This window comes from Pagrus pagrus (assembly GCF_965226575.1).
Source record: "Pagrus pagrus genome assembly, chromosome: 2".
Lineage (NCBI taxonomy): Eukaryota > Metazoa > Chordata > Actinopteri > Spariformes > Sparidae > Pagrus > Pagrus pagrus.
Window position 1 is genome coordinate 11,692,876 of NC_140186.1, and position 14,073 is coordinate 11,706,948.

The following is a 14,073-nucleotide window of genomic DNA, read 5'->3' on the forward strand; positions in this document are numbered from 1 at the left end:
AGCAGGACAGATGAGATGATAAATCTGCAGCCGCTGATGTGACAAGTGTCGAGACAGAGCACAGTGCCATTACACAGTGCAGCACTATTAAACATTGGCTGTTCACAGTGTTTACCTTCATTAAATTACATGCGAACAACATCAGACTGCTACAAAACAACCACGCACACCTGTACACACATCAGATTGGTCAGTTACAACAATATATTTTGTGCATTTCAGCTCATTAATTATGTAAATCATTGCCTCCTTTCCAAAACAAGCATAATGTCTGATGTTTTGTGGCTTCAACAAACAATTTTATTATTATTTATTTGTTTTGCAATCGTAGTTATTGACTGTTGACGAACCCACACCATCTGCCTTTGGCTGCAGATTTGTGGTGCTGTGTGTTAACATTGTGCCACAAAGACAATAATATGATTTCCTGTCAGAGAGTTATTACTATCATACTTCACTGATGAGTACAGCTCTTTCAAAGCTATGAGACCAGTGATGTGACATGTTGGGACCACACCCTCCGATCTATCTTTCTAGTTCCCTCAGTCGCTTCTACTTTTCACTGCTGCACATACATGAAACAAAATATATTTAAATAGGTCCAAGGTGTTGCCCTTGAGAAAACAGCAGTGCTTAAAGTAAAATAAGTGCATTTACTGAATCAAAGATATAAAAGTGATATCATGCATTGACCAAACATTTGCCATTTATTGATGTGCCAAACAATAAAAGAAAAACTGTGGCCACGTACCGGCAGTAAAACTTGATGACTCGTGCCCTTCTTTAAACATCGTGCAATATGTTTTCGGTTTTGTTTTAAAATTTTCTTTCCTGTAAACCCTCTTCATTTTCAAACAAACATGAATGGCTGAACCGGTTTTCGGCTCCCAGATAAACATTGTATTGTTTTTGGCTGAGAACACAACCGTAAAGAAAGTTTTTTAATCTTCAAGTACATCATAACTATCATTCCATCTCTCTCAACAACTCCACTCCTCTTCGACCCCATTCAATCTTCTTCTGCAGGCGACTGGAGGGAGCAGCTACGTCCGCCAGTGACCAGGTTAAAGGAGTGTGTGATGGAGGTTGTGGAGAAGGCGAAGAGAGCCATGACCTTTGTGCTCCTGCAGGAAGCAGCCTGCAGCATACCACAGGGCTTCTTCCTCCAGCAAAGGCGAGACGTGGTCTTCAGTCAGGCAGTAGGTGGCCACACTGAGTTGATAAACACTCTTTAGAAATCCTCTTGTCTTACTGTAGATGTCTACTTGTCTCAGTTCAGCTGATTGTTCTTGTTCTTATCTAATAGTGTGTTCTTTGAGGCTCAAAGTGCAAAGCAATCAGTGGTTTACAATCTCCAATCTCATTTATCCAAAAAGCATTTAGACTTTTTCCCAGACATTATTAAATATTTATATACACTAAGACTCAAAATACCTATCTTATTTTTTCTGGTAGGTCTGCAAATGTATCAGATTGTGTCTCTATAGATTATAACCTGATGTGTGTGAGCCAGAAAATAGGCAGCAAATACTACACAGATTACTTCACCAAACTCTAAACAACTACCAAAGCAGTGACAACATTCTTAATGAGTAGAGAATTACAACTCAAGATCACGGTATAAAAACAGCTGTGAGGCTGCAGCTGCAGCAGCTTCTGGGCTGTTTGTCCTCCCTCCCTCTCCCTCTCTTCTGTTGCAGCTGAATTATTCCAATTATTCTGGGCTTCCTGGTTTACATGCGTACAGTTTGTGGCTGCTTAGCTGCACGATTTACAGGAGATGTGGTTCAAATGTGTGCTTTTGTGTGTGTGTTTATTTAACAGCTGGCAGCCTTAGCCTGTGGGTTTGTCATGAGGCTGTATGCAGGAATGCAGGACAAAGGCTTCCTGAGGCAGCTCCACCTGGTTGGCCTGGTGGCCCAGTTTGAGAGCCTGCTCAGCACCTACAGTGAGTAAATGTGTAAGAGTAAAATCACAGCTGGCAACCTCATAACCTTCAGTCAGCACAGCTGTTTGCTTAATTTGCTTTCAAGGAAGGAAAACAGACTAATATAGTGCTTTGGTTTAGGTGAACCTGGCTAATGTGATGAGTGATTGTGATGCTGTAACAAATCACTATAAGCAGCAAGGTGAAGAGTCGCTGCACTTCCTTTTTTTTTTTTTTTTTATGGCATAATACCTTTACTACAGGCACTCATTAGGTTTTATACAACATGTTCCGGGAGTAGGCTAATGTGAAACTAAATGAAGGGGAAGGCCCTTGAAAAATAGGAGCACACCTATACTCTCATTCATGCTGGTTTGCTAAAGCTCAAGGTCATTCATCATCCAGAATAAGGTGAGTTTGGACATTTCAGCCAAACTCATCTTGTTTTGAGTAGCTAAATAGGCGTGTGATGACCAAGAACCAAATCTCTGCTAATCTTGTTGAATCAAACTGTTTAAGGTGAAGAGATTGGGATGCTGGAGGACATGGAGGTTGGAATCTCAGACCTTCAGAGAGTTGTGTTCCAGATCACAGAGGCCAAGACAGAGGACCTCGGTGACCTCCAGCCTTTAGTGTGTGGCCGAAGGTGAGACATTATCTCCTTCCCGCTCTGCTTTTTTTGTTTACACATGTTCAATTAGTCTGTGTGATAATTGGTATATCCTAAAGACAAAGCACTTGAGTACTCCAACCTTTAGTAGCGTAGTTAGGTTCATTGTAAGGAACAAGGACAGATGTCAGCTAGCTTCCAATGAATTTGCATTAAAACTACATAAAAATTACAAGCAGTTTTCGTGAATTAATACTAAAGTAAACACTAAAGAACTGCTCTACTTCTGTGTTATTTCCTGTTTTTTTCCGAACAGTCAAAAAAGAAAAATTAAAAATCAAACCTATGATTTTAGCTGTTAAAGGTCTTAAGACATCCCATCAGTAATGCGCTACAGCAATGTATCACTTTTATCAGTAAAAAAAGTAATATTAATGCATTACTAAAAGGATTTTGGTGAAATTATTACATTAACTATGTCAACAAAAGCGTTACCAACCGACCTGGTCATCAACAATGTCATATGCAACATCAAATATGTCAAGTTTTTATCATTATGTTGTGCTAATGAGGCCTCCGGTGTGATTAAATCCTGTTTACCAGCCTTGAACTTCAGTGTCTTTTTGGAGTAAAATAAATCTGTCATGATAAATCCAGTGCTGATTGTCCTCTGTGATTATTGATCTATTTTCCGTGTTGAAAACAGTTATTATTTTTGTCAGCAGAGCCTCAAGGGCTCTGGGCTATACAATATCACCCACCACTGGATTTGTAATGAATTGCAATAAACTTGAACTTCGGTTTGCATGGATTCGCATATTGTCTTGTTATAGAGTCTCTGACCATAATTATTATAGGTATAGCTGATTTATCAGGCTCTTGTGGGACATTTCCTGACAACAGTGGGTCTGCTTCTGTAGACAGAAAATTAAAAGCAAAGCCTGGTACTGAGGGCCGTTATGGTGTGCAGTGTCCGGGCCAAACAAATTCCTAAGTGAGCTGCAAAAATGAAAAATTAGTGTTAGGTCACTGAGCAGCCCAGCTGTACTGTGCCGACGGTCATGAGGAAGTAGCTCTGACTTCGAAGTGTTGGTGAACTTTAATCCACATGTGATTAAAAGCATTTTTTTAGGGAGTCTCATACCACAGCAGTTTGTAGTGCTTACGTCATGATCACCTACACCCTCCCCCTCCCTGCAATAATAAATCTGGAATCACTTCTAAGACCTTTACCACATCAAGGTTAAGCAACTTTATTTGAGCTTGGACCTGTGCGCATTATGCCAAGTGTAATAAGATGATACACTCCTCTTGCTCCAACCCTCCCCCTCCGTGTCAATCTGTAAGGCAATCTGTCTAGCACACTTATGATCTCTTTTGCTCATGCATACACACACACACATCCTTCTCTCTTTTTACAGCTTGCTCAGGCCTGTCTTAGGTGTCAAATTGTACAACTGCCCAAACTTATCAAATTCTGCAGCATTGCAAAACATATCAAATACCATTTTAATCATCTTATCTCTTTTACCTTTCATTTCTCTTTCTCTCTCCCTGCATTCAGAGACCACTTCACTGTAGAAGTGCCATTACCACGACTGGTTTTTCAGACCTTGCCAGAGGAGATCAAGGGGGGCAAGCCTCTACGAGTTTTCCCGGTGCTGTTCAACGTCGGCATCAATGAACAGCAAACTATAGCTGAGAGGTACTGTAGCCACTCTGAAGAACTTCATCTGTTGCACTTAAGGACAAGCACTCTTTTTCTGTGAGCTTGTTAACCAAGACCTATGTGGCCTTAAAGTAATCGATATCACAAAGAGATCTTGATTCGTGCACAGCATATTCTTTATTGCAAATTCTTATAATGTGCATCTATGTCTAGAAAATTGATTATAATAATCCTTCTGTGCAGTACGCATCCAGAACTCCACTGGCATTCAACTAATTTTCCCTCATAGGCAAATAATTGTTTAATGTGTAACTTTATTGCATTTAATTAATGTTAATTGGTTGAAAATGTTTTAGGTTTTCTCTAAAAGCAATAAAAATCCTACTGACGAAGCTATTTTCAGATTTATCACATTGTTTTTAACCGAATGCAGCATTCACAGCTCTTCATTACAATTACAGACTCTGGCGTGTCGTCGATGCTGCACCATAACTGCCTTTTTTCTCTCTGTCTTCCTCTCAGGTTTGGAGATATCTCTCTACAAGAAAGAATAAACCAGAGGAACTTTGAGATGTTAGAGGCCTATTACAAATCATTAAGTGAAAAGGTGCCACTAGAATGTAAGTGCACAACATTTTCATTTATTTTACAAATGACAAATGTTCTTTATCTTTGTAAATCTTTCCTGCCGCAGCAAAGCGACTCATGTGTGCAGTTACAAAGATGTGGAGAAAACAGGATTTGTACATAATTGTTCATTTGTTTTAGTATGCATTGATATCTTATGAAGTTTACCACATCAAGACAGTGTGAGATGGGAATTGTTTTGTCTGCTCACACACATTCATTTAACAGAATCTGATTGTCGTGTTGAGTGGCAGCCTGTTGTCATAACCTTTTATCTTTAACAGAACAAAACAGGAAACAGAGCCGCTTACTGGAAATGTGTTTTTGCGTTCTCTATGAACAGGTCTACCGTGTTTTCAGACACAGACTGACATAAAGGAATTACTTGAAACCCTGGGCCAGAATGTAGTTACAAAGAAGAAGAAGAATGTGGAGATACTATGGATTGCTGGAACGGTGAGCAGCAGTGTTATAACCATGACTGTCTGTTCTTGTCAAGGAATAAATGAACTTTATCTAGTAGTCTAGAATTACAATTTTGGCGTGTTGATATTTGATATGATTTAGTGGGTGCACTGAGCCAAACAAAACATAACTTCCTGAGCATGATGGATTGACTTTGGAAGACGATACTGCATAAACACTGTCAGCTGAGCTAATTTTCAGCATCTGTCCATGAACTGCTATACATGTTCTCACAGTGCTTGTGATTCACAGAATTCAATGCAATAATCTGTTAAAACAAGGCTGTGTCAAGTTAGCATGCAAACATTTGCTCGAAAGCAAAGTCCAGCTGAGGCTTATGGGACTGTCGTTAGTTGTGCAAGTACTTAACTGGTGTTAAAACCAAGTATTGAACAAATAAAAAGTTTGAGCTGATGATGGTGCTAGATGTTAGAGGATGACCAAAGTTATTGTAGTTCATTTTCCAGGGATCATAAATGTCTCTGCAAAGATTTTTGGCAATCCAATAGTTGTTGAGATCAAACATCTGTAGATTTGGGTGATAGTCAAACTTGCACATTATGTCAGGTCATGTCAGGAAACATGTATAATTGAAGGTATCCAGTATTATTTGATTAGTCTATGTAAAAGTAGTTTTCTCATGTTATAATAAAATGTGTAATTAATACATTTTACTAATAACAGATTTTAAAGGGTAATTCTGGTATTTATAAACTTGGGCCCTATTTTTACATATTTTGGTGTCTAGATGACCAATATGAATACAAAATGTTGTAATCGGTCCTGCAGCCACAAAAAAAAGGCTGCAGTGACAGCAGCTTATTCCTTTGGTGCAACTGCGCCTGTTTAAGGGCGTCCACTAAAAGTGCTTTCTAGTTTATGACTCTAACAAAACTTGGATTATTCTGTCAGTATCAGTGTCTGACAACATTATGGAAAGGAGAGAGCCAAAGAGCCAAAGCCACCAGACTCCACTGACAAAAAACATAATTTTACCTTGCAGAAGAAAGGAGTTGCTGGTCCACTACTGCCTTGATCGGTTAGTTTGTTTGTGTTATTGTGTGACTGGTGTCAAAGCTGAATCAATGCCAAATCTTTTTGTACCTTTTTTATCATTTAGACACCAAATATGTAAAAAAAAAAAAAAAAATAGGGACCATGTATGAAAATACCAGAATTACCCTTTAAGCCTGTGTCAGATCAAAATACACAAAGTCACTTTCACTGACAAAAAAGGATCAGGTTGTGTTAATGATGCATGGAAACATTGCATTTGTTCACTTTCTTCCAGATCTGCCGAAGGTTAAATGGCATCAGGTTTACCAGCTGTAAAAGTGCCAAAGACCGGACATCCATGTCTGTCACATTAGAGCAGTGTGCCCTCCTACGCGATGAACACCAGCTCAGCAAGGATTTCTTCATCCGTGCTCTGGACTGTATGCGGAGGTAAGACTGTAATAAAACACTACATGAAACTATTATGGGTGAAAGTTATTGTTCCAACCAATACTAAATATTTATCATTTAAAAAGTCAGACCTCCAGACAATATTAAGACATTAGCCTTGTTTCCATCAACGTATTGTTATGCACAAATGGTTTTTGGCATTTTCTTTGGGCAATTTTCTTGAAATTCTGTGAACATTTTTAATACATTTTGATGGAAACTTGGCTATTTTTTTCTACTTTGATTAAGTTGTATGTAGCCCTGCAGATAGTTTTGGTTTTAATTGTTCAAGATGTGTCTTAGATTTTCTGCCACCACCCCGAATGCAATGGGTGCTCAAAACAACAACAACAATGGAATATAATTAGAAACTTCTGGCAAGAGTAATAACTTGCACCCACAGCACATGTCATGTGACCATAAGCTGTTATTCATCACGCACATCACATTCAGTGTGTCTGCACTTTTTATTCGTTAGATGTGCCAGTATAAACATCATCATGTGTCACTCCTCCATCACCACCCTCCCTCACACACTCAAAGGCAACCATGCATATTCCTGTCAGTGCTGCAGTGACGCTGCTGCCTTTAGTGTTTGTGTTTGCCAGCAGGGTAAACATCTACATCTGCATCTGTCTAGATCTGATAAGTCCTATTTAAGAAGTGCACATCTGAAGTGCCTGCGGTAATGACCTGTAGGGGCCAGCTGATGGCCAGCTGATCACTCAATACATTCTACAACTAATCAGGGTCAAATACAGTATTGGTTAGAAAATTAGACTTGGTAAATGAATAACCTCGGTCATACTTTAAGTTACATAATAACCAGTTTTTATAAAGTAATGCAACAAATCAACGCAACTCGTTAATCCAACCGGTGTCATAAACATTTGACCTTTCACAAACATAAACAACTAAGAGACCTGATGACTCATCACAAACCATTCTGATGTACAACATGCACTGTAGATAAGCAACTTTAAACACAAAGCCATAAAATAAGTTCATCCCAAAAAGTTTAACCCTTTGCCCCTCACTGTCCTGCCTGCTACAAGTTTGGACTATGTAGGACTTTTGTGGACTGTATCCTTGTGTTTCCTTGGGAGGTCAGTGGGGAGTCTACTGGGAAAAAAGTTATGGATGATACTCCAGAGCTACGCAGAGCTAGCCGAGTAACAAAGTCATATTACCTGACGCACTGACGGCACTTCAGAAGCATTAGCTAAGTGTTCACTCAATGAAGTCGCTAATCTAAATCTTCATGAATGAATGATAAGCTGTACCCAAGAGCCAAAGAAAGAGGATTGGCGTGCTGTTGCCAATTCATGCAAGGTATCATGGGGGCAAGGAAAAACGTGTATATAACTGTAACTGCAATAACTAGTAACCATATGCTGTATGTATCAATGGATAAGTATCCAGTCTTTTCCATCTTTGTGGCTTTTTTCAAAAAGAACACACTGTTGAAAATATAATTAAAGGTACAATGCAAAACACAGGAAGCAGGTTTTCATATTGGTAACAAATATGCTTCACCCAGTCAAATGTATGATACATTAATAACAATGTACTACAGAAACACAAAAATCAATGTTTTCATATCAATCTTTATAATAGGTTTGCTCTTTAAAATGAGGCTATTCACTGTTGTAACAGGCTTATCATATCTTCTTTATATACAGTAATCTAACCTTAATAACGAAGGTCCCCAAACGGTTTTTGTGTCAGAAAGTGGTGGTCCAAATAGATTGGATGTTTTTTGTATCCATAACTGTCACATTAACAACTATGTATCCCTATAATTTTCGGCAGGTGGCAAAGCATTTAAGTAGCCCTCGGCACGTGTGTAAACGTCAGGTAGAATGTGATGAGGACATTGTTATACCAAAACGTTCCTCTGAATTTAAATGTGGCAGACTATTATTATCACTTCCTGATGTCTGAACAATTTGAACGTATGCCATTCAGCTCCCGCAGGGGGTTTGGACGGCAGTGCCAGAGTAATTCACTGTCTTACTGCAGGCGTAGTGTTAACAGTAGTGTGAATACAGTACCTACAGTGAGAAGTTGTACATCTAAGATGACTGTATCTGCATCGGTTGCTTTGTATGTGTTCCAAAAATGAAAATACGTGCTTTGGGTTTTCTCTTCTGGTTGTTTTCATATTCAGATATACAGTAGTAAAAATCTGTGTTTGAGTTGTTGTAAATGCATGATGGTGGGAGATTAGTGATGAAGATGTGTTGTAAAAGGATAAAAGGAAGGTGCATCTTCGTACACTCCGTTAATCTGCAATGATATCCTCTAGGCACAATGATGTCAGCCTCTTCGACTGTCTTGAGTTTTATTCCTCTCTAGCACCAGCATATTCATTGAGCAACAGCAACAATTTTATAATCACATTGAATAAAGTCAACAGGTCTATTTTATTCAAAATTAACTACGACCGTGGGCCTAATTAAACCTCGACACTCAGTAGAATGATTAGTGTTTATTTAATTTACAGCTGAACTGAAGTGAGGTGAGAGAGGACAGCTACTGTAGATAGTGCATCTAAAAGGGGGGCACATCAGATAGATTTTCATCAGAAACAGCATATTACAGCTGTGCTTGATTGTACGTGATAGGAAGTTTGATATTATGAAGACTGTCGTTTACCTAACCTGCTACTCTGTACATGCAGTAACAAACACAGATCAGGTACCAATAATTGAGTCTATTCCTCTTTTCAGACGAGCCATTAGGTATTTCATGGCATGAGCTTGTCCGTCCGTTCCAGTACTCTGAACAGTGAGCCAACTCAGTAAAAAACAATGTGAATGAAGTGAAATGTTATCCAAAAGGAAATCAATATGGTAGCGCAAAGTGTCACGTTTCCCAAAAACCTGTTAAACCACTAAGATGAGTCTTCTGCACTAGACTTGCGGATGCATTATCAGCTGGATCAGATGTAATGAAAACACATTTTGCACAAAACCTCCTCCCTTTTTATGCATGAAACTGCATGCCTCTTCTCTCCATCCTCTGCCATCTCAGCTTTTCGTGGGCCTGTTTCTCTCATTTCTTCTCCGTGCTTGTCTCTGGAAAAATCTGTACTAATGGCGATGTATCTAAGTGGGCTCTCTGGTGCAGCCAGTACTGGCTCTCGAGTGGTCAGTCTGTGCCAGAATCCACACTTGGACAACATCCGGGCTGTTCTAACACTGTAGTGTTCTGATCTATCTCTTGTTCGTTCTGTTTCACTCTGCTGGGCGCCCCTGCAGTCGGCTGACCCAGGGAGACATTGGGCAGTGGGAGGACCCTGAGGCTGGCGCCGTGACAGAGAACAAACCAGCGTCACGACACTTTTACCCCATTGCCCTGCTGCTCGTTAGCTCCCACTTACTGGTTGTGTGGCTCATTTTAAGTCTTGTTTTTCTGCTTGCAAAATATCAATAAATTGCTGACAACACCATCTCTACTCACTCCTTTTTTCTGTGTTTGCTGGTTATTCTTTATTGAGTGGTGGTGGTGTGATTTGATTGGCTTTCTCGTATAAGGTTAATTAGCGCAAGTGGTTTAATATCGACGTCCAAGATGTAGGCAATAAATCCCAGTGCAATAGTGAAGGATTGGGGAAAATTTGATTTCAGTCAGATTGTATTAAATTAAATAACTGGTAATTAAATGTTTACTCTGTCCTGATTTTACAGGAATCTTTTCTAACTAACTCTAAATTAGTCTTTAAACTTGGGACAGGAGTAAACTTTCCTAAGACTAAAGAAAAGTTCAGACTGACTGCATATCAAATACATTTTTGAATCTCAGACATGGTAAATCCTTTATCCTGAATCCTTTATTGATGCCCAAGTTTGGCATTAAAGTACGCTCTGTGTCTGTGTCGCCCAGCCTCAAACCCATTCATTCAAACTAAAAATGTCACTATTTGAAAAAACTAAAAGAAATGCCACAAATATACAATTTGATTTCTAAAAATGGCTCAGTTAACTCAGAAAACAGGCACTGATGTAACTCAAACATTTTTGGGGACTACTTTCAGCTGCAGATTAATGCATATTTGGTGTAATGGTGAGTTTTTATGGCAGCGGGATGGTGAAGGCAATGTGGGATTGGTTTGAAATCAACTACAGTGCCGGTGTTAATCGTGATAAAAGAACATGTGACCCAGTGCCACACCGACAACAAGGAATAAATTCCCATACACAAACTGCACTTGTTAATAAGATCGATTCATTGGTGCTTTTGTTCTTTTTATGTGATTTGTTAATAAGAAAATATAGAATTTCGCTTGTCTTATCCTTTAACGCACAACATCACATGAAACAATTTTGAGTTGACTAACAGAAGCTAATTTATTTTGATGATTATATTGCTCAGAATGGTTCAACAGTGGCACATTAACACGCATACAGAGCACATCTTCACATCTGGGTGATGCATATGGCACTGTTTGCAAATGGATGAGTCAAACAAGCCTTTTTTTTTACCATTTTCTGCAATACAGCTGTCATGCAAATCACACCTTTGGTTTTTTCCAGTCTCCAGGCTACAGACTGAACTGCTGTTTCAGAAGCAGACAATCTATTCTGTCCTCTTTTGCCCTTTCTCTGTCTCTAACTCTTAACTGTTCAGTCACATTAATGTATGTTTATGTGTTCAGTGACTCTCCGTGTAGCTCTTGGCACATTTATTTCTTTTCAGAGAGAGCTCTACATGCTGCAACTTGAGAAAACTGAGGTGAATGAGTGAAAGATTTACCACTTTGATAACGTAGTAGTAATGTAAATGATAGATAGTGCAGATAAAGTGGTGCAAAACAAGCAAATTGAGAAACATATTTACCCATCTGAAAACATAAAGTAGCATGAAGGACTCCAAATACAATATATGTTATAAGATAAGCTTGACTTGACTTGATCATTGACAAGTGGTCAACTTCAGCAAATTGCATGTTTGGAAATCTGTGCTTCTGTTTACATGTTCAGTGTTTTTCTTGTCCTCAAAAAGATTTAAATATGTTCTTAATTTGCTTGTGTTTTGGACATTTGCATGTGTTTTCTTAAGCTGCAGTGCCTCGAGTGCTCTCTCTATCTCTGCTATCTGTAGACGTCCCAACACCTGCAGTTTCATGTTGATGTGCTATATCATAGTATTTATCTGCAGATTCATATTGACAATCCCGGCATTGAACTCAAGCAATCTGCTCTGTGTCAGCACATGTACAAGTCATACATAGCTTAGAAGAAACGTGTGAGACTCCCACTCCTCCACCCAAAATAGTTTAGGGGCTAAAGCATAGAAAACTAAACTCAATAGCTGAAACTTTTCAGATACAACTTGTCATTCTTGAACTGACTTTTTAAAGAATATTTGGAAGAACACAGAAAGCCTGTTATGTATTGTTTGCGTTGCAAATTGGCAAATACCTCACAGTCTAACAAACTTTAATGCTATCCAGACTTCATATGGTCCCACTTCTCACTGCTTTACACCGTGCTGCCCTCTTACAGTCTGTTTTAATGCCTTAACACAGTGTTGTAATCTAATAAAAACCAGTGCGGACCTACAGCAGAAACCACATCCTTGACAGTTGTCATCTTGATTACTTGTTAAGACTGAGTCACAGATGAGCTGATTCATGTCTGAGGTGTTTTACGCCATAACGCATACCGTACTTGCAGCTTACGATCCTGGAGGTCAACACTTGTAGCACGCCTGTGTGTCTGGAAATCTGAGCTTGAGGCTCTTGCCCCACAGTTTATGCTCGCAAACAGAAACATCATCTTTGATGTATGACTGAAGCAGTAGCAGACACACGTTAATACAGTGTCAAACCTGAATAAATGAGCCAGGTCTTGGTTGGTCATGTAGATAGAATAAGAAGGCGTCTTAATTTTAAATCAAAAGGAGAACTTTTAAATGTAGCCTGAATTATGTGGTGTTCTTTCTCATACAATCCTCTGAAGCATAAAAAACAAAACAGGGAAAGTTCCACTGGAGTGCGTTGAAATATTTTTGGCTAGTCTGCTGTCCAGCTGAAGAAAGAATATACTCCTGGTGCACAGAGTTGGTGCAAAGACATTTTCAGGGAGATGTGCTCAGAAAAAGTGAGTCAGTTATATCACATGGTGTGAAAAACCAAACAATCATACAGAGACTTTACTTGAGAATGTCATTTGCAGTGTAAATGCTGGATGGGTGTATAAAGAAGCAGCTGAATTAGTATGAAAATCTGGAATTAATTGATTTGTTTATTAAATAGAGATTACGCCGAAAGGCATCACTAAAACTCCAGTTCATAACTCCTATCACCTAGATTTATACATCCTGCAAGAGAGTGGTCTCTGTTGAATGCATTCCTGTAAAGTATGCTTGTGTTATCAAAAATGTGGAAAATAGATCGAGCTACAAAAAAAATCCTTTTTCTGTTCAGCTGGCAGTTGATTTGCATTGTGGAGGTATTTGAAATCTGTAGACTTGTTTGTTTCTGTGGTCATTTTCAGCCTTAACTTTAATATTTAAAGACTTATAGTTAAACATGTCCGTTCAACATATCTGACATTTCTATTGTGCTTATTTTATAGCAGCTTCTTATGCTCACTGCTAGTTTTGGGTAAACTCAAGCTGTCATTTTCTTCCTTTAGGCAAATTAGGTCTCCAAACAAACGTGAGTGAAAGTGTTGTTATTAATGAGCTATTAAAGCATCAAACATGCATTTTAGATGAATGAGATGTATAAACTTTGAAATAACATCATGAAAAAAGACTAGTTAAATTGTTTGGCAATGTATGATGCAGGGGTTTTCTACCAGAAAGTTATTGGAGGCAAACATTGTGTTGCAGTCCATATAGTTATCTACTTATGTGCATTTACTTTAAATGCATCTTTTTCTCTCTCTGCAAATATCGTGCAACATATAGGCCAATACGGATATATCTGTGATATGCCAGTATTGACTTATAATATCAGCCAACTGATGTATTGGTTGGGCTCTCATAATTATAATCCAATTATATAATATATATTATATCTGCATAATGAGTGCTGTTATTTGTGGTACTTTAAGTATATTTTAATGCTAGTACTGAAGAAATGCAATATAACTTGTAACAAACATTTCTACAGAGTGATAGCAAGCCTACTGCTCAAATGTATCATGTATGTTTTTGTTTTGTTTTGTTTTGTTTTTTGGATACAAAACAACCAAATGACCTCATTCATCAAAAACACAAATCAGTATTTCATGAAGCCAAATTAGAGCCAATTAAGAGCCAACATTCAGCTGTGTTTTGGGTGAGAAGCCTCTTTGAAAGGCTTGTGTCTGTCAT

The 14,073-nt window shown here is 38.6% G+C and overlaps 1 protein-coding gene across 7 annotated transcripts in view; it reads left to right on the plus strand.

Moving 5' to 3' along the window:
- inpp4b (inositol polyphosphate-4-phosphatase type II B) overlaps positions 1-14,073 on the plus strand; it is a 238,217-nt gene that overhangs the window by 222,476 nt on the left and 1,668 nt on the right. For 6 of the 7 annotated variants that reach the window (XM_084374028.1, XM_084374032.1, XM_084374030.1 and 3 more), the window contains 8 exons: positions 1,027-1,199; positions 1,825-1,948; positions 2,447-2,573; positions 4,102-4,242; positions 4,729-4,826; positions 5,177-5,289; positions 6,590-6,744; positions 10,008-10,195. In XM_084374028.1, the coding sequence (XP_084230154.1) occupies positions 1,027-1,199; positions 1,825-1,948; positions 2,447-2,573; positions 4,102-4,242; positions 4,729-4,826; positions 5,177-5,289; positions 6,590-6,744; positions 10,008-10,182 (1,106 nt within the window). In that variant the 3' untranslated portion in view covers positions 10,183-10,195. Of the gene's footprint in view, positions 1-1,026; positions 1,200-1,824; positions 1,949-2,446; positions 2,574-4,101; positions 4,243-4,728; positions 4,827-5,176; positions 5,290-6,589; positions 6,745-10,007; positions 10,196-14,073 lie in introns of those variants that run through there. The other variant, XM_084374031.1, reaches the window with a different exon arrangement.